At 42.9% G+C, this 19,446-nt stretch overlaps 1 protein-coding gene across 1 annotated transcript in view; it reads left to right on the forward strand.

Annotated features, from left to right (window-relative positions):
• Positions 1-3,271: 3,271 nt before the first annotated feature.
• Positions 3,272-19,446, forward strand: part of SPRED2 (sprouty related EVH1 domain containing 2) — a 52,757-nt gene continuing 36,582 nt past the window's right edge. The window contains exon 1 of the mRNA XM_007464101.1: positions 3,272-3,332. Coding sequence (XP_007464163.1) covers positions 3,316-3,332 — 17 coding nt within the window. The 5' untranslated portion in view covers positions 3,272-3,315. The remainder of the gene's footprint in view (positions 3,333-19,446) is intronic.

Here is a 19,446-nt window from a genome sequence, read left to right on the forward strand (position 1 = left end):
CCCGCCGCAAAATACATGCAAGGAGATAGTTGCTGAAAACTCTTGTATAAATTAATACATGGCAAGAATGAAAAAACTAAGAGTCCTTTAGCAAGTTATAAGAAATCGGAAGCCGTGTTCTGCTGTGCTTCCCAGGGAGTTCTGCTTCTTAACACCCAAGGATCAGTGTTAGGAGATGAATATTTAAAGGCCTAGGGAATTCAGAAGCCAGAGACCTCCAGGCTGATTTTCACGTTCCAAGACCCAGTGCTCTGAGGCTGGCCAGGTGGAGCTGGGCCCGGGCAACTCTTCTGGATGGCCTCAGCCAGGGCCTACCCGCTCTTAACAGAAACACCAACACCAGCGTGAGCTGTCAACCTGCTGTGCCCAGGTGCAAGGGTCCTTGACTGGCACTGATGGTGGCGAGGCCATTGTAGTGTGGTCAGGGGAGACTGCTGGTGGCCATCAGTGTGCAAGTCAGCCAAATAAAAATCTCCATTACAAAAATGGCAGAAACCAAGTCTGCATGTCTTTTGTTCTTATATAAGTGAGGCGTGTTCTGAAGAAAACTTAGAGTAAAAGATCAGGAAAAAAAAGCATTCCGTAACCCATTACCTACAGCAGTAGTTCCCAAAGTGCTTTCTTCAGCTTATAGGGATGGTAATGGGTGAGGGGTTGCTGTGGCCAGATGAGCTTGTGAAATGCAACGCTAAACAAACGGCATTCTCAAGGATGGAGTATGTTGTTTTCCCAAAATGTTTGTTCAGGGGGTTTTGGTTTTGTTTTGGTTTTGGAGCCTCTTATAAAATTGTTTGCAAGGAACACCCTTTGAGAAACCCTAACCCAGAGGCTTTCCTAACGTTTACATTTTGGTAAATGTCCTTATGGTCTAAGATTTTTTATTTTTTTTAAATGAGTGAGGGAAGCAGCAGCAAAACTATGGTGGCTATTAAATCCATAAAAATCTTTTTTTTCTTTGTTTTTGTAACAGGGATTGTGTATTTTCTTGTGTTTCTGTGTTTATTTTGAAACTTGCAACTTTTCTGCAAGTGAGGAATAGTGTGAAGGACTCCTCTATATCCAATTCCCCATTTGTTAACATTTTACCGTATTTGCCATATTCTCATTCCTTTTCTCTGTGCATATGTACATTATAATTGCTATTACTCTTGCATTTAAAAAAAATATTTATTTGGTTGCACCAGGTCTTAGTTGCAGCTCGCAGCCTCCTTAGTTGCGGCTCACTGTCTTCTTAGTTGTGGCATGCGAACTCCTGGTTGTGGCATGTGGGATCTAGCTCCCTGACCAGGGATTGAACCCGGGGCCCCGCTGCATTGGGAGTACAGAGTCTTAAGCACTGCACCACCAGGGAAGTCCCTACTCTTGTATTTTTAATTAGTAAAATATGAGTTATACAGTTCTTTAATGAAGTATGGATTTATTTCTTAAATACAGAAACTCAAATTAGGCTAGAAGTTCATTAATTCCTCCCATTTCTACCTGTTGCATTAAGGTCAGTTATACTTTGCAAGTGTGTGGAAGGTTATTTTTAAATTTCAAGGGGACATTTTGATAAGCCTGTAGCTTACAGTCCGATTGAGGAAAGAATCTGTCAAAACCAAGGAAGGCTTCAGTTCCGGCCCACACAGTCCTGAACAGTCTGGATTCGTGAGGGTCACTTGATGTGGTGTGAGGACATCACAGCTGTTTGCAGGCAGTTTGCAGCCCTCTTGGCCCAGTCCTTTGAGGCTGATTGGCTGGGGGCTGAGGTGGGAGTCTCGACCTGACACTTCCTCCTCTCCTTCCGTGTCAGCCCTAAAGGGAGCAGTCCTGAGGCCTTAGGCTTTCATAGGACCTCTGTATTTCCAGTGCCCTGTGATGACTTGTCACACTTGGAGAACGTACCTACCGACACAGATGGCTTTTTAAACATCTAGTTTCAACAGTGATTTCCTTTAACATACATTGGAGCTTCCATATATGGGGTTTCTCTTGGCCATAAAATCAAAGCTGCCTTCCTCCTTCAGGTGGTTTAATCCAATTTGAGCATAAAGCGAGTCGTGCAAACGCCCTGCCACCTCCCGGTGAGGTTTGTTGGTGTGAGAGGACTTGGATGGGACTTGTATACTCTCTCATGGAACCTTTCCAAAACCATATAAGGAAGCTGGAAAGAGTCACCCATCCCTCGTAATGTCAACATTGAGCTCACGAGTGAAGTCCTCAAAGAAAGCCTGTGGAACAACCACCAGACAGTCTTGGAAGGAGAGGGCACCAGGCATTGATTGGTCCAGGGGGTGGGTGCACCCTCATGGTGGCCTCAGGACACGTGTATCGTACCTTCCAGCTGGCACTCCCCCACACCCCCAGGGCCGCTTGGTTGCCCTGTGTGAATGATGCCCCCATTCACACGTATGGTGAGTTCTCACCTAACTAGAAAATTGCCTTGTGTCGGTACGATTAGCCCATAGGACTGAATTTTTTTTTTTAATTTTTAAAAATATTTTGTTGTGAAAACTGTTGAAGCTACTCCAACGAAGAGGGAATAATATAGCCAGTTCCCATATACTCACTGCACAGATGCAACAGTTATCAAGATTTTGTCACATTTCTTTAAACTTCCCCTTTTTGGGGCAAAAATATTTCATAACAAATCCCAGATATTATAGCATTTCATCCCTAGCATACTTTTTCTTAAAAGTAGACATTTTATAAACCCAATGCCACTATCCCACCTAACAGAATTATTCCAGGGACAAAATTTTGATGTGTATTTTTTTTTTTTTTAAACAAAGCTCCTGCAACTAGGTAACCTTACAACATAAGAACCAACATGCTGATTTCACTGATAGTTTAAAAGAGGAGGGAGGGTCCTTGCTCTCAACTCTGAACAAAATTATTTGGAGATGGGGGTGGGTAAACAACTTGTGGTTGTATAGACTGTAATCTGGGGTATTGAGCCGTGCCATTTGCTCCCTGTGCATTTCACAGTATCATCAATGACTGATCATCATAACTTACAGGAATTTTTTTTAAACAACATTTTAATTGGAAAAAGCATCTGTCAGCTGTCAGACTTCCAGCTTCCACTTTTGAGAAGCAGGATGTTGAATGTGAGTAATGACACAACAGGCCTATAAAATGCGGACTAACCCTCAGATGACTCATCCAGTGCGATGCAGTATATTTGTCAAGGAGACTGAATCATATATGGGGGAAACCACTTCTCAAGCAGCCAGCTGGCTCTCAGGTCCGCAAAGAGCCGATCCATTTTTCTCGGAAGCTCTATAGTAGTAATAATGCTAATACCCAGCACTTGGGCTCTACAATGTAGAGGAAATGGCATCGCCCGCCAGGTATGTGCTTACTGTTTATATGAACTTCATTTTCTTGTGGTTCTCCTCTGCCTAACCTTTCTGGTGTTTGCTTTGAACATTTCTTAACGGAGGGGAAAAGATTATTCTAATTGTGCAGAACTGAAGCGCGTGTGTGTGTATGTGTGCACCCACGTGCGAGGACAGATAGGTAACCACTGGTCTTTTGATTGACACAGAGCTCTTGTCCACTCATGTTCCTTTCTGGAAACAGATTTCTCCTTAGCTGTTCAGATAGAAGTGGTGTTAACCCATCCCTTTTATTAAGCCCTGAGTTTAAAAGATGCTGCCTAGGAAACAGCAGAGGTGGTATACCTTTTTGGGGGGAGTGGGATAGCTTAAAACTTAAAAAAAAATGAATAAGCAGAGATGAACTAAGGAGGTGGTCTAATGGTAACTATTTTATTTATTATGTTGGTTTTTTTTTCAATATTGTGCTTTTTCCTACCCCTCCAAGATGGATGACTTAATGCCAGAAAGCTTTATTCCCCTACTAAGTGAATATTTTTTTGCAAATCATAATTTGCTCATACTGAATTCATGCATTAACTTTTTTCTAGGTGGGAGAAAGGGTGGTGGAGATTTGGTAACAACATTTAATTATAGCTTTCACATGATCTGAAGGATTGTTCTGCATAATTGGGAGGCTGTGTCGCCTGTCTGACCCTCTCTTCACTCACTAAATTTAAACAATGCCTGGCTAGTTAAGGCACATATCTTGTTTATTTGAGTGTATTAAACATTCCTCCAAGTGTTGACAGTCCATTCAGCGTCCCCTCATGTTTTTTAAAAATACTTTTTGTATCCTACTTGTTAGGGACAGATGCTATAGTTAGTTTATAGCAGTGCTATTTATGCTTTTCTGGTCTGTCTGTCCAAAATGGCTGGGTCAGGACCTGTAACACAATTGCCCACAAATTTGCCTAAGATTTAGCATTTGTGGAGCAGCCCTGTCTGTGGTGGTAAATTTTGTTATCACTCAGAGAGCATTAAACAGATCTGAGGTTACCAAGCTGGAAAAACAGGCAGTCTTTTTTTCCTCTTCCCCTTTCTTGTAAAGCCCATAATAATGACTTGTTTTCCTTGAGGTATGTGTATTCTAAACTGTCAGTAAATGTATTAAATTTACTTATTAAAATGCATTCAGCAGTTCGGATGATATGGTGAGCCAGCAAGAAATGAGTTTGTTTGGTGTGTTTCTGTTTGTTTTGTAGATTAAGGGGTACACTATTTTTAGAATGGCCAATTTGTTTTTGGAGACAGGACCATCTCCAAATTTCATTAATTTTGCATTCTATAAATGAAAGCCACCTGTTAGGCTGTAACATGCTAATTATGGTAGAGGGCAATAATGTGAAAGAACAGTATTTGAAATATGTGGGAGTTTTGCTAAGAATTTTCCTGCCCACATCTGTACTGCTTATTTTTATATGTGTGTGTGTACACACGCATATATAGTGAATATTTAATAATAGCACTTGGCGATATTAAAAAAATAGTTCAGATTCAAAGTGAGAGTCCTCTTCGTTGCTTCTCATTAACATTTTTTTTTTTTTAAGTCACGGAAGAAAAGCTACTTTGGAAATGTAGATTGAATTAAAGCCTGAATTTTGCCATCTTACAATGAACAGGGGTCTCTTGGAGCTTTGGTGGATGCCACACTCAGCTCAGGGCTCATTTTGTCAAAAGTCATCAGAAAAATAATGTGAATTAAGGGGAGATGAGCTAATTTGCCCTGATTTCGCTAAAATCTGAGGTTTTTTTTTAAACATCTTTTTTTTATTTCTTATTTTTTTTACATCTTTATTGGAGTGTAATCGCTTTACAATGGTGTGTTAGTTTCTGCTGTATAACAAAGTGAATCAGCTATACATATACATATGTCCCCATATCTCCTCCCTCTTGCGTCTCCCTCCCTCCCACACCCCTCTTGGTGGTCACAAAGCACCGAGCTGATCTCCCTGTGCTATGTGGCTGCTTCCCACTAGCTATCTACCTTACGTTTGGTAGTGTATATATGTCCATGCCTCTCTCTCGCTTTGTCACAGTTTACCCTTCCCCCTCCCCATATCATCAAGTCCATTCTCTAGTAGGTCTGTGTCTTTATTCCTGTCTTACCCCTAAAATCTTAGGATTTGATATCTTTTTTTCCTTGAGGCCTACAGAAAGTATTACAGGCAGGTATATAAAAACATTTCATTTAAAGTTCTTGATTTATTGGTGTTTTTCTATGTCTGTGAAAAGGCCTTGGTCTCCTGTGATTGGTGCGGTTGAGACTAACTCAGGTCCTGTCCGCATTATTCCAGGGCAGTGTGATTTCTTTCGGCTTTGGTTACTTTTCACCCTCAGGGCATATCGATCTCTGTAGTCACCCCTGGGGTTGTGGCAGCCTTTGGGAGCCCCTTGGATGTTAAGCCCCAAGAGCCTCAGTCCAGAGTGACCACGTGGTTTTCAGATTCTTTTCCTTTTGAGGGAGAGGGGATACAGAGCGCAGTTGGTACTGTGGGCCTCCCATCATTCAACTTGGAAGTGATTGATAGATATTGAGTGAGATGCTGCCGTTGTTCAGAGCTCTGTGCTGGGTAGTGTCAAATTTTAAAATGCTGTGATCCAGGCCCAGCCCTGTCCTTGCTTTCATTCCCTCTTCAGTGGGGATCCATCGTTATGTATAGGCAATAGTTTCCTCCTGGGTTTTTCGTTCATGGATTAGCTGGAGCCACTGATTGTTCTTTGTAGAAGCAACTTTTAGCTCTTCCCTTCTGGTTCTTCAGAATCTATCATTTCTTGGATGGCTCTCATATCAAAGAAAGAACTGCCGTATTCAAAAATTCATTTGATAGTTTCAGTGGCCATGTCTTCTGAGCCAAGTAGGCCGACAACCTGGGACAAAGGATTTTTTTCCCCTTCCTCCTTGCGGGGAGTGGCAGTCAGGGAGGATGAATTCTGAAAGCTTAGGGCGTCCTGGATATTTTAGTGGCACAGATTAGTAAACACCAAGGACAGTCTTTGTCAATCTTTGAGTTTTGAAGACCCCTCCCCTTTTTAGCATCGGCTAAAATTATATTCTAATGACTCAAAGCTATAATGAATTCAGTAATCCTTTCAAAATACTATACGTTATCTATCAACATTTAAAAATACTTATTTGTATTTAGAGAGACCTGTTCAGTGAGTTTGCAGTCTGTTCTTCTGTACTTGATGGATGATTTATGGATGCATGGTTGTAACTGTAGCCCCCGGGGGAGAGCTGTACCTGTCCGTTGCCTGTTGTCCTTTGCCCACTGTTCTGCTGTTACACTGTCCTCCCCACGTCCGGGGTTTTTGGCCACTCTGCCTACACAGTGGGTGGGATTAATAGCACTTATAGGTAAATCTTACATCGTTATCTGGGAATATCAACTTTCTCATGTGGCTCAGAAAAGCCAGAGACAGGTACATAACAGTCTTAGGGCATCAACCCCCACTCTTAAGGACATGTGAATGGGGTGAATGACCACTCTCTTATCAAACCAGTATGGACTCTTATTAGTCCTGAGCATTCTTCCAGGTATAAGTTTGCTGACAACCTGTTTGCACTGTCATCTATGCCCAGATTGTCTTAGGACAGATGAGGGACAGTTAATGGAAGCCACGCCCATACATAGTTGGATTCTTAATCACCAGCATTTCTTCATGACTGATAATCACCAAAGAGCAAGCAAATGCCTTGGTGCCAGGGTGGTACTTCAGCCCTCTTAGAAAGCTGCTGGCTTGCAGGACAGGCTGCCTTCCTTGAGCACCCTCTTGAGTGCAGCTCGGGGAGTTTGATGCACTGTCTTCACAGAGCTCTGTGCAAGGAACCACAGCCAGATACGATCTCTTTCCAGATTTCAGCCCAAGAGATGACTTTTCATTTTCAGTGTTAATTCATAGAGTTGTAAAGATTTTCAGATTGGGGACGTACAAGTTGGGTTTGGCTTTTTTGTGGTTTTCTTTTAAACACTCATTCCTTGTGCCCATCCAGTGGAAGAGATGGGTTGCTTGCCATTGCTCTGGCCCCGCGGGGCCTGCTGTTTGACTGGGCCTCTTGAATTCCATCAAATGGAGTATAGACAGCATGTGTCATAGAGGCTGCTTGGGAAGAGTGAGGAGCAGAATTAGTGTCTGTGGGTGGGCATGTGTTCTCATCACATTGCCAAAGAACTGCAGTGTGCAAAATCTGGCAGGAGCTCGTTCCAAAGAAAAAGAAAACAGCCCCTTTTTCTGCTTTGAAAAATACTAAAAAAAATAAAAAAACATCGCTAGCCCCCGTGTTGAAGAAATGGAACCATTAGAAAATCCTTGTGAGTGAGTGAGTGTGTGTGTGTGTGTGTGTGTGTGTGTGTGTGTTTTAAATAATTTTAAAAACTGAGGCTGGTATAGAAGAAATAAAAAGATACTAATCATAAAAAATATTTTTAAGAGGGAAGAGATATGGGGACATATGTATATGTATAACTGATTCACATTGTTATAAAGCAGAAACTAACACCATTGTAAAGCAAGTATACCCCAATAAATATGTTAATAAATAAATAAATAAATAAATATTTTTAGAGATTCTGTCGCTTATAACTGTATTAGTGATAAGTGACAGAATCTTTTATAGTTACCGTGAGAAGGTCTTGCAGTTTGTTAATCATTCCTCACAGTATAGAAGAATATTTCTTAAATCAAAGCGTGGTTATAATGTATGTAGTTTGCACAATGGACATTTGCTACATTCATCATTAGAGGAGTTGTGGGCTTTTTAAAGTAGAGCTAATGTTTACCTAAGGACAATAGAAATGTTCTTTAGCCAAAGTCCCAAATTTATGAATTTGGGGTCCTTCTTGAGTATACCTATTTCAAGTGGCCCCTTTTTATTTCTCAAATTACTTGACGTTGTGTGTGTGTGGCAAAAAACATAGCATAAAGTTTACCATCTTAACCATTTTTAAGTGTCCAGTGTATTAGTGTTAGCTACATGTACGTTATTGTACAGCACATCTATGAAACCTTTTCATCTTGAAAAACTGGAACTATACCCATTAAACAACTCCCATATCCCCCTACCCCAGCTCTTCACAACACCATTCTACTTTCTGTTTCTATGAGTTTGACTACTTTTTTTTTTCTTTTTTTTTTTTTTTTTTTTTGGGTCCTTCTTGAGTATACCTATTTCAAGTGGCCCCTTTTTATTTCTCAAATTACTTGACGTTGTGTGTGTGTGGCAAAAAACATAGCATAAAGTTTACCATCTTAACCATTTTTAAGTGTCCAGTGTATTAGTGTTAGCTACATGTACGTTATTGTACAGCACATCTATGAAACCTTTTCATCTTGAAAAACTGGAACTATACCCATTAAACAACTCCCATATCCCCCTACCCCAGCTCTTCACAACACCATTCTACTTTCTGTTTCTATGAGTTTGACTACTTTTTTTTTTCTTTTTTTTTTTTTTTTTGCGGTACGCGGGCCTCCCACCGCCATGGCCTCTCCCGTTGTGGAGCACAGGCTCTGGACGCGCAGGCTCAGCGACCATGGCTCACGGGCCCAGCCGCTCCGCGGCATGCGGCATCCTCCCGGACTGGGGCACGAACCCGCGTCCCCTGCAATGGCAGGTGGACCCCCAACCACTGTGCCACCAGGGAAGCCCCAAGTCTGACTACTTTAGATAATGGAATTTAAAAGTGGAATCATGCAGTGTTTGTCTTTTTGAACTGGCTTATTTCACTTAGCATAATGTCCTTAAAGTTCATCCATGTTGTAACATATGACAGGATTTCTTCCTTTTCTTAAAGCTGAAAATATTCTGCTGTATGTATTTTCCTTATTCATTATCCCCTGATGGACATTTAGGTAATTTCCACCTCTTGGCTGTTGTGAGTAAATACTTCAGTGAACGTGGATGTGAAATTAATTGCCTTTTGAAATAGGAGTTGACCTTCAGTAAATGTGAGGGTTAATTCCCTATATGCAAACGCACAAGAAAAAGTGCCATCATGTCAAATCACTCTGTGTTTATCTAGCCTTTTCAGTTTACACAAGAGCTTTCACATACCGAGTTTCTCACTGTGGGAATTTGCTGGGTATGGAGCAATTTTCAGTCCAGGTTGCTTCCTTCAGGGATTGTGACTTCCCTAGGGGTGGGCTTAGTCCTCAGAGGCTGCTGAAGCACACTGGTGAGTGAGCTGGGCTGTGAGTAGTTCCTCTTGATCAGGCATTAAGACAGAAGCCCTTTCATCCTTTCTTCCTGATACTAGATGGCAGCCTGCAGCCACAGCATGGCTTCATGGTAGTGTAATTGCATCTGTTGGGCCACACAGACTGCCACCTTGCCTGTAAAGCTCGCTGGTAGAAGTTGGCCCTGGCTGCTGGATTGACTTGCCTCAGGCAGTATGGTCTTTAGCTACCGCTGAATGCATGACCAAAAGCTTGGTTGGGCTCCCTGGAGCAAGCATGTTGGTGATAGCCAGGAAAGCCCATATTCAGCAGCTTATTAGCCTCCGAGGCTCTCAATTATCTGTGAAGATCATGAGTCTTTAAATCAAATGGCTATTAGTCATCCTAATTATCTCTCATGTTCCTTGGAAGTTCTTTCTGAGATCAAACTAGAATACCCTCCTACAAATGAAACAACATTTTAAGAAGATGGTGTGAAACTGTGAGCCAGCTTGGTAGCTAGTTGGCCTCTACACATTTTCCTTACCCCCCTGTTCTTTTATGGCAGGAAAGAAACTGAATGGAAGCACGTGTACGAAGAGGATGGCTCTGTTTTGTAGTATCTCAGAAGGAAATTGCCCTCGTAGGTCAAATCATGTCCCTCTATGTATAAATCAAGAACTAGTCGAGTCGCTGCTGCGTGTTGATCCTGTGAGCCTTGCCTTGTGGCTGCCTTTCTAACTGCTCACCAGCAGTCATTGCTATCATGAAAGAAAAGAACAGGTTTCCCTGGTGGCGCAGTGGTTAAGAATCCGCCTGCCAATTCAGGGGACACGGGTTCGATCCCTGGTCTGGGAAGATCCCGCATGCTGCAGAACAACTAAGCCGTGCGCCACAACTATTGAGCCTGCGCTCTAGGGCCCGCGAGCCACAACTACTGAGCCCGTGTACTGCAGCTACTGAAGCCTACGCACCTAGAGCCCATGCTCCGCAACAGGAGAAGCCACCGCAGTGAGAAGCCCGTGCACTGCAACGAAGAGTAGCCCCCGCTCGCCGCAACTAGAGAGAAAGCCCGTGTGCAGCAACAAAGACCCAACGCAGCCAAAAATAAAATAAATAAATAAATTTATTTAAAAGAAAAGAACAGTTTCCCCAGGGACGCTTGTTTGGCATTCCTAAAGCACTGGTACTGGTACCATTGTCACACTGCATTTAAACCAGTCATTGTGAGTTTGGGTGCCTTACGTGCTTACTGTTTGGTTTGTCTGCTTGCTTGCATAGATGTAAAGATTTCTTAGCCTTATTAGCAGGCGATCGTCAGGCTGGCTCTTTTCTGCCCTCTTCAAGATCCAGTAGTGCCAAATTCCAGGGACCCAAAATGCAGCCTAAATGGGGAGTTTAAGAGCTTCTCCTTGCTTGCCCTTTCTCCTGCACCCCACACCCAGGGAGGAAAACTCGTGGCAAAACCCAGCCAGAGCCGAGTGGAACTGGCTGTTCCACCAGAGGAGGGAAACAGGCTTCTGTTAAGGAGATCGTCAGCGGGCAGTCAAAACCATTTGGGAATAGGCCTGTGATTCAGGTATTTTAGGAATTGATTAGGCTTCCATGGACCGAATTGGGAATCCTACTGCTCACCATTTTAGGTTGTTCTGTGGGGAAATCATGTTCTCGTTTCAAACAACTGATTTACAAGAAAACTTTTTTTTTTAAAGATGTTTGGGGTAGGAGTTTATTAATTAATTAATTAATTTTTGCTGTGTTGGGTCTTCGTTTCTGCACGCGGGCTTCCTCTAGTTGCAGCGAGCGGGGGCCACTCTTCATCGCGGTGCGCGGGCCTCTCACTATCGCGGCCTCTCTTGTTGCGGAGCACAGGCTCCAGACGCGCAGGCTCAGTAGTTGTGGCTCATGGGCCTAGTTGCTCCGCGGCATGTGGGATCCTCCCAGACCAGGGCACGAACCCGTGTCCCCTGCATTAGCAGGCAGATTCTCAACCACTGCGCCACCAGGGAAGCCCCGACAAGAGAACTTTGACCAGAGCTCATTTGTGACATTGAAGCAGCCTGGACCCAATGGGAATCTGAAGTACACAGAGCTGCTTTATCAAAGGCCTACAAGTAAATGTCTCTCCCCATTTTTAAGTTAAGCAATTGCTTCATTACTTTCTCTTAACATTTTCTCTCTGAAAGTAGTAAAGATTGGTACTGGAGTGGCTGTCTTGAGTCAAATGATAAAGCTTATAGGATGAACTGTTTGGGAGAAAAGAGACAATTTCTCTTCTCTTTTTTGCTTGAATTTGCTCCATAAGTATGTCTTGGCGATTTTCTTCCGTTGTGGCTAAGGAGAATCTCGCATTTGTGGATGTGTAATCCCAGCTGGATGGCTAGGTTGTACCTATTTTTTTCAAAGGAACTTATTAAAACGCAATTTTCATCATTTTCTTGCTTTTTCATAGTACTTTGATAGCCCAGCTTTGCTCCTGGGAGCTTTATAATTGCATAATACCACTTGCACTGAGGGAGCCTATCTGTTAGTTTGTTGTGGTTTCGGGTCTTTGTGGTTTCAGAGTTTTTCTTCAATTCGAAAAGATGTTTTCGGTTGCATTTCACTGCTGAAAGTTTTCTGATACGCTTTTGTAGAATATTTGCTAAGTCCTCTGGCGTGACTTTACGGCCATGTGAGTTTTTTTAACACAAAGTTATAAAGAGGCCAAAGTTGAAAAGGGACCTCAAAGGTCATTGGGCCCCCTCCCTCATTTTATACATGAACAAACTGGGGCTCAGTGGGTCTGGGGTGTCTCAGCCAGGAGTGAAAAGGAGTTGTGCCACAGAGGTCAAGTCTGCTGATGTAGGGCACTAGCTACACCCTGTGGATCCAAAAATGAGGATTTGCCTCCATTGGTGTGAAACTTTGCCAAACTGAGGAGGACTTCCCAGCCCCATGCCCAGCTCTGCCATTTTTGCACGCAGCTACGTTAGTGATACTTGCTCTTTGATTCCTTTGATGATCAGTTGTCCATCCAGTACATTTTAAGAGACCCATGAGAATAACCTCTCATATCCTCTGGATGACCTAGCTGAGATATGAGACCTTAGCCACAATTCTGGACCCCTTTAAAACAAAGTGTGGGGAGTCTGGGAGAGTTGTTTGGAGATTGGATCTTAGTTCTTTATCTGTCCTTAATGCTAGTGGCCTTGAACATGTCCCTTCTCCAGTCTGGATTTTTTTTTTTTTAAGAAGATGTTGGGGGTAGGAGTTTATTAATTAATTAATTTATTTTTGCTGTGTTGGGTCTTCGTTTCTGTGCGAGGGCTTTCTCTAGTTGTGGCAAGCGCGGGCCGCTCTTCGTCACGGTGCGCGGGCCTCTCACTATCGCGGCCTCCCTTGTTGTGGAGCGCAGGCTCAGTAGTTGTGGCTCATGGGCCTAGTTGCTCTGCGGCATGTGGGATCCTCCCAGACCAGGGCTCGAACCTGTGTCCCATGCATTAGCAGGTAGATTCTCAACCACTGCACCACTAGGGAAGCCCTCCAGTCTGGATTTTAATTCTTCCATCTGAGTGAGGGGTCTGGAGTAGATAGTTTCTACAATTTTTTCTAGCTTAAAAAGTGAGTAACTAACTTGTGTGGCTCTTCACTAGTGATAATTGAAGGCCTAAGCTCTCCGTGCAGGCCTACCTCTATTCTAGTCTCTACCTGGGAAAGGAAGAGGTCCAGAATTCTTCAGGGAGACCAGATGCTTCACGTGTGCTTTATTTGTTAAGCTTTTCATCTCTGATGAGGGAGGTGGCAGAATCCTAGAAGAAAAGGAATTAAATGAATTGGTAATTCTTGCCTCCTGAAAGGGTGTCCGTGTCCAGTGGATCATAATCCAGTCAACCTGTTGCTAACAGGACATGCTGACTTTCCTCCCTGTGGGCGAAATTATCACCTCCTTTTGAGAACAGGTCTTATTAAAGACTGGCTTGTAAAAGATTTTATAGCTTTAGAATTTGGTATTAACATAGGTTGATAAAGTAGTTTCCTAACCTTTTGACTGTGGTTTGCTTTGGAGTGGAGGGTGGTAGGTGACAGGTTAAAAAATGGAAAATGTGTCCTGGATCACGTGAGGAGAAGTAACCAGGCTTTTCAGTACCTTTGTCAGCATCTTCTAGGTTTAGTGTTGATCTCCATTTAGAATCGAGCACTATAAATTTTCTCTTTCTCCTTATATCTTCAAGTGCTCAGAAGAGTTGAAAGAAGTATACAGGCAACACCCACCAGCTCCAGCCTGCAAACTAGCATTTTACTTTGACTGCTTTATCACCCACATAATCTATCCATCCATCCCTTGCTCCATCCGAGACACCCTGTTATTTTTTTATGCATTTCAAAGTAAGTTGCAGATATGGTGTGCTTCTCCTGGATCAATTCAGCATGTGATCATTAAGCACTCTCTTCCTTTTTGTTTTCTCTAATTTGTTAGAAAGGGAAGATTTCTGAGAAAGTCAGGCGCAGAAGTTCAAGGGCTGCAATTTGAAGACCTGAATTGGAGATCATTAACTTGAAACAACTCCCTTTGCCATTTGTGTTTTGAAGTACCAATTTTTCTATTACATGTGTACTTTAATGTGGTGAGAGTTAATTTTGTTTAGTAATCTCATATTTCCATTAGCTGGCCTTTGGGGGTTTAAATGTGGATCGTAAATACCATTTTTGGAAGGGTGTGTAAAACAGAGGGAAAGTCAAAGAAAATTAATTGCTTTGGGAGAAAAAGGTAGGAGAAGAAAGGGTTCTTTAGCTGTGGGTTATTTTGTTTGTTTCAAGTTGGTAATCCTTTGAACTTGATTAATTATGAACCCCACTGAACTCTGGGCTCAGCAAAGCAGCAGACAATAAAAGCAAAATCATAAACCTAGATGCAGACTTTGGCCTCTTGCCTGCAGGGACTCCTGTCCCCACTTCGCACTGTGTGGTCACCCTGAAACTCACCCTTTAGGACAGAACCATTTCAGTCTGTAAGAAGCAGATTCATTCTATCTTGGTTTGAATAAGATAAATTTCATTTTTTAAAGTGGCTTATTCATGTCAAAGTTGTTCCTGTTTTGATGATTTTTGAGAATAACTCAGAAATCTCCATCGATTGCCTTTAATGTTAATGAACTGTTCTGATAAAATCTTACTATGATTTCCTAAAATGTTTTAGGTGATCTTAAAATATCCATGTTAACCATGTTAGAGAATCTGTGTATAAGGCTATGGTAGAATTCACATTCAAATAAAACACAGATACATGGATATATTTATTTGTTATTTCAGTAACTGTCTACAGCAGATTTGGTTCCTGGATGTACAGGTAAAAGGAACGAGGAGTGGAGGCAGGATGCAGACACGTCTAGGTGGGTCTGGCAGCCTTGCCTGGTGAAGGAGATTTGCCTTGAAAGGAAGAGTCTAAAATGGAATTATCCCCCTTGTGCTAACATAATCCTCATCTGAGGCAGTGCAGAGAATCATTTGATGCTGGGTTTTTGAAAAGAAATCTTTTCCAAAAAATTTTTTAACTTTGTTGAATTCAGTGGGATTGTAAATTAAAAATTTTTTTAAATTGTATTATATTTACTTCCAAATCGAAGGAGTTTTGTTCGTGGTGGAGGGTCGTATGAGTTAATTTTCTGGAGCCAGTGTTTTAAAACTCAAAAATAATTTTTTAAAATTAATTAATTTATTTATTATTTGTGGCTGCGTTGGGTCTTTTGTTGCTGAACGGGGGCTACTCTCCTTTGTGGCGCACAGGCTTCTTATTGCGGTGGCTTCTCTTGTTGTGGAGCACGGGCTCTAGGCACGCAGGCTTCAGTTGTGGCTCACGGGCTGAGTAGTTGTGGCTCGTGGGCTCAGTAGTTGTGGCTCGTGGGCTCTAGGGCACAGGCTCAGTAGTTGTGGCGCACGGGCTTAGTTGCTCCACGGCGTGTGGGATCTTCCCAGACTAGGGTTCTAACCCACGTCCCCTGCATTGGCAGGTGGATTCTTAACCACTGTACCACCCGGGAAGCCCCTAAAACTCAAAAATAATTTAAAATGCATTCCAGAGCCTCCTATTAAGGTAATTATCCACTGTAGAGATACTTGACAAATAAGGATACAGAGGTCCGGAGTGGTCTGTCAACCAGGAAACCCACCTAGGATTTAAGGGGCCCATATGCCCAGGAATCTCCAGTTCCCTGGATCCACAGGGTGGGGAAATTAGGATTTTTGCTATTAGTAGAGATTAGAGCAAGTAATCTTCAGATTTCAAGAAAAAATGATTCCTTTCTTCACCAATTGTACAATAAACTACCATGCCTGTCCTGCCCTATCTCTCCAGGCTTGACCTCAGCCAGGTCTTGCTTCTCCCAGCTGGGTCCGTTACGCACCTCAAGAGATAGCTGCTCGGGAAAGTTATATTGACACAGGGAGAGTTGCCAAAGAGCCATTAAAAAAATCTGTCTTAGACACAACTTCTAAAATTGCCTTCGGGTGCTAAGATTTACTTCAGCCAACACTTTATTGCCCAGGTTTAACACTGCCCGGTGTTATGGTTTTAGGTTGTACATTAGCATAACAGCTCTAATGCCTTTATCTTTATTGTGCCCCAGTTACAAGTGATCCATCATTGTGGATATTATATATTTATTAATAGTATTCTTGTGGTGTCTGAATTTAAGTTCTGAATTTAAATGTAGGTAGGAAAGGTTTTTTTGTTGAAGAAAAAAAGAACTATAGCTCCATCCTTAAGACATTGGATATATCAAATAAGTAAAATCAAAAGGTTTTGTTTAAACGATTTTTCCAAAAGGGGAAAAAAAAAAATCGAGAGCAGCAGAAGTATAATCTAGCTGAATCACTCTTTTCCTGTGGAGGATTTTTGCTTGTTCAAACTACAGGTGAGGAAAGTTTAGAGGTTAAATTTTAAATTGTGTTTTTTTTATTATTTTTTTTGGGGGGGCGCTGCATTGGGTCTTCGTTGCTGTGCGCAGGCTTTCTCTAGTTGCGGCGAGCGGGGGCTACTCTTCATTGCGGTGCATGGGCTTCTCATTGCGGTGGCTTCTCTTGTGGCGGAGCATGGGCTCTACGCATGCGGGCTTCAGTAGTGCACGTGAGCTCAGTAGTTGTGGCACACGGGCTTAGTTGCTCCGTGACATGTGGGATCTTCCCGGACCAGGGCTCGAATCCATGTCCTCTGCATTGGCAGGCAGATTCTTAACCACTGCACCACCAGGGAAGCCCTAAATTGTGTTTTAAAGACAGTACAGTGGAGTGATTCTAATATAACTTTGTAAACCTTGCTGAGAAGGAAATCCCAAAACCAGTGTTTTGTAAGGTAACCTCCAGCGTACCTGGGCGCTGCTGTGGGTATCACCACCTCCCGTTCAGCGTGTGAAGGTCTGCCCTTGGAATTGGGGCTGTCACTGAGGTGAGGGATCGGGGGCCACGAGAAGCTCTGACTTGCCTCGCCAGCTGTAGGTTTTTCTAGCTCACCAGAGTGCTCCCTGGTCAGTGTTTCCAGGCTGTGGGGGTGTCAGAGGACCCCTAGCTGCCTCTGGTATTTCCTCAACTATTTCCTCACAGGCCTCTTAAGCATCTGTCAAGCTTACATGTTTAACTTCCAGCCCTGATCTTTATTCCTTTGTGTCTTGGCTTCATTTCCTTTTCTTGGCCATTATGGGTCACAGGACCCGTGAACAGCAAGTGCCCTCCACTTGGGACAGCCGGCAGGGTGTCCATTCCCATGGACGTCTGCAGGGTGTGTGTTTCAGCCCCACGTGCCAGAGAATGATTTTCGGTGTACATGCGACTCTGGCTCTTGTGGCCTGAAAGTGTGAGGTAGCACTTGGAGACTGGAAACTGCACATTGTAATGTAAAGTATTGTACATAATATTATAAACAAGGTAGGGGCATTTATTTTGAATCATGGAAACACTAGCTCGTAAAAACGAGTTTGCAGTGGTTCTTCTAAAGGAGAGTTTTTGTATTAAAGTTTAAGTAGGAAAATAAAAGTACTAGAGGCCCATGTCTAATAAACTTCAACTTCCTAGGATTGGTTCTAAGGAATTATCTATAAGTTATTAAATTTAAGAATCATTCCTATTTCAAATATCAGTCATGCTGGCAATGTCCTTCGTAGTAATGGAGAAAACAACCCCTTTTAATACATGCACTATAAAATAGTGTGTGGGTGAGTAGGTCTATTTATATGCTTCAGGGTAGCTAAGTAGCCTGAACAACAAAGATGCTGGGCTTATATGGGGCATGTGAGGATGAGAATAAGCACGCCCCATACCTCCCCCTCTGGGTCAGGGTGGAACTTAGACAGGGAGGGCTCTAGTGACCTTGCAGGACAGCAGAACTTACTAGCGGTGATGCAGGATTAAAGTGGGGATTCCTAGGGAATTCCCTGGTGGTCCAGTGCTTAGGACTCTGCGCTTTCATTGCCAAGGGCCTGAGTTCAGTCCCTGGTCGGGGAACTAAGATCCCACAAGCCGTGTGGCATGGCCAAAAATAATAATAAAGTGGGGATTCCTAAAACATTTTCTAGTTATCTTCACTCCCAGATTCTGAGCCCAATACATAGTAAAGGAGGAAAACCTATTCACACTCCACAGTATAAGCAGGAACCCCTGCTTTCTGCCCAGTTAGTTTCTGGATGAAGGTTACATCCCCAGTCATTGCAAGGCAAGCACCCACCACTTTCCAGGTACCATGTTATGTATTGGGGTTCCATTCCGAAAACTCGTTACATGCCACTTTAAAACTGCATAAATTGATCACAAAGATAAAACACATAAAAGCTCTGCTGTATCCTCTGGGGGAATGACTCTGCATGGGCAAGATGAGCTGCAGCATCTCAGAAATGCAGGGACTCTATGAAGATTGGATGAAGAGCCTCCTTTCTTCTCTGGGTGAATCTGGTCCCTGGCAGAGGGCCTTGGTGCCATGCATTCAAAGTTATGGTGTCAGTACCTGTTCGAGGTACATGGATTCTCTTACTAGCAGATATGGGGGTAGGGCGGTTTCCAAGACGACTCTCCATCGAGTGTACTTCATGGCTGATTTCACGGATGTTAACTGTGGGGAAGCCTTTTTCTTGAGTGACCTTAGCCCACTTTTTAGCTCCCCCAACTCTGATATCATGCAAGCCAGTTCTCTTTAAGCAGCAAACACTTAATGTTCAGAAAAGTCCTTCTCTGCTTCGTAGTGGCTGCTCATTAGCATTTGAGAGGAGAGCCAGGTGCCTTCACCAGAACTGGCTCCTGTGGGGTCTCACACAACTAGATGCTTTTCTTACCACTGTTGCCTGTAATGGCCTAACCATACAAACAATACAAATTTTGTTTGACAGTAAGCGGGCAGAGCTAGTGTTCTACCTGTAGGGGCTTGTACAGAGCTGAAAACCACGTTTCCACCATGCATAAAACTCCATTATGTACAGCTTTCCTTTCCAAACTTTATAAAGTTTGGATTATATAAATTTCTAAAACCAGGGCAGCCTACTTTAAAAAAAATTCTTAAGTAGTTGATACCTACTAAAACTCAAGAAACCACCACCCTTTTGAATAGAATATGACCAATCTCTTTGGCTTCTCAACTCATTTGATTCTGCCGAAATATTTTGTTGATCCTTTTTAAAAAGACAAGACACATATATTTCACACACATACGTTTTACACATACATGTAATACTTTATATATACACATAACAATTCGATTACATCAAAGAGCTTTTCTAAATCTATAGGCTCAAGGAAGACTGGGGGTGGGCCGGGCGTGTGATTACAGTGAAGAGTGGCCCTCGTCCCCCTGGAGGACGTGGTGTTATATTTGGCTCACGGTTGTGCTGGGACCAAAAGGGAGCCTGAGAGGCGACGATCTGGACTAAGATAAAGGAGCCCTGTGATCAGATAAGGGCTGGCTGAGGCGAGG

Source organism: Lipotes vexillifer, unplaced genomic scaffold (assembly GCF_000442215.2).
Source record: "Lipotes vexillifer unplaced genomic scaffold, Lipotes_vexillifer_v1.1 scaffold311, whole genome shotgun sequence".
NCBI classification, from domain to species: Eukaryota; Metazoa; Chordata; class Mammalia; order Artiodactyla; family Lipotidae; genus Lipotes; species Lipotes vexillifer.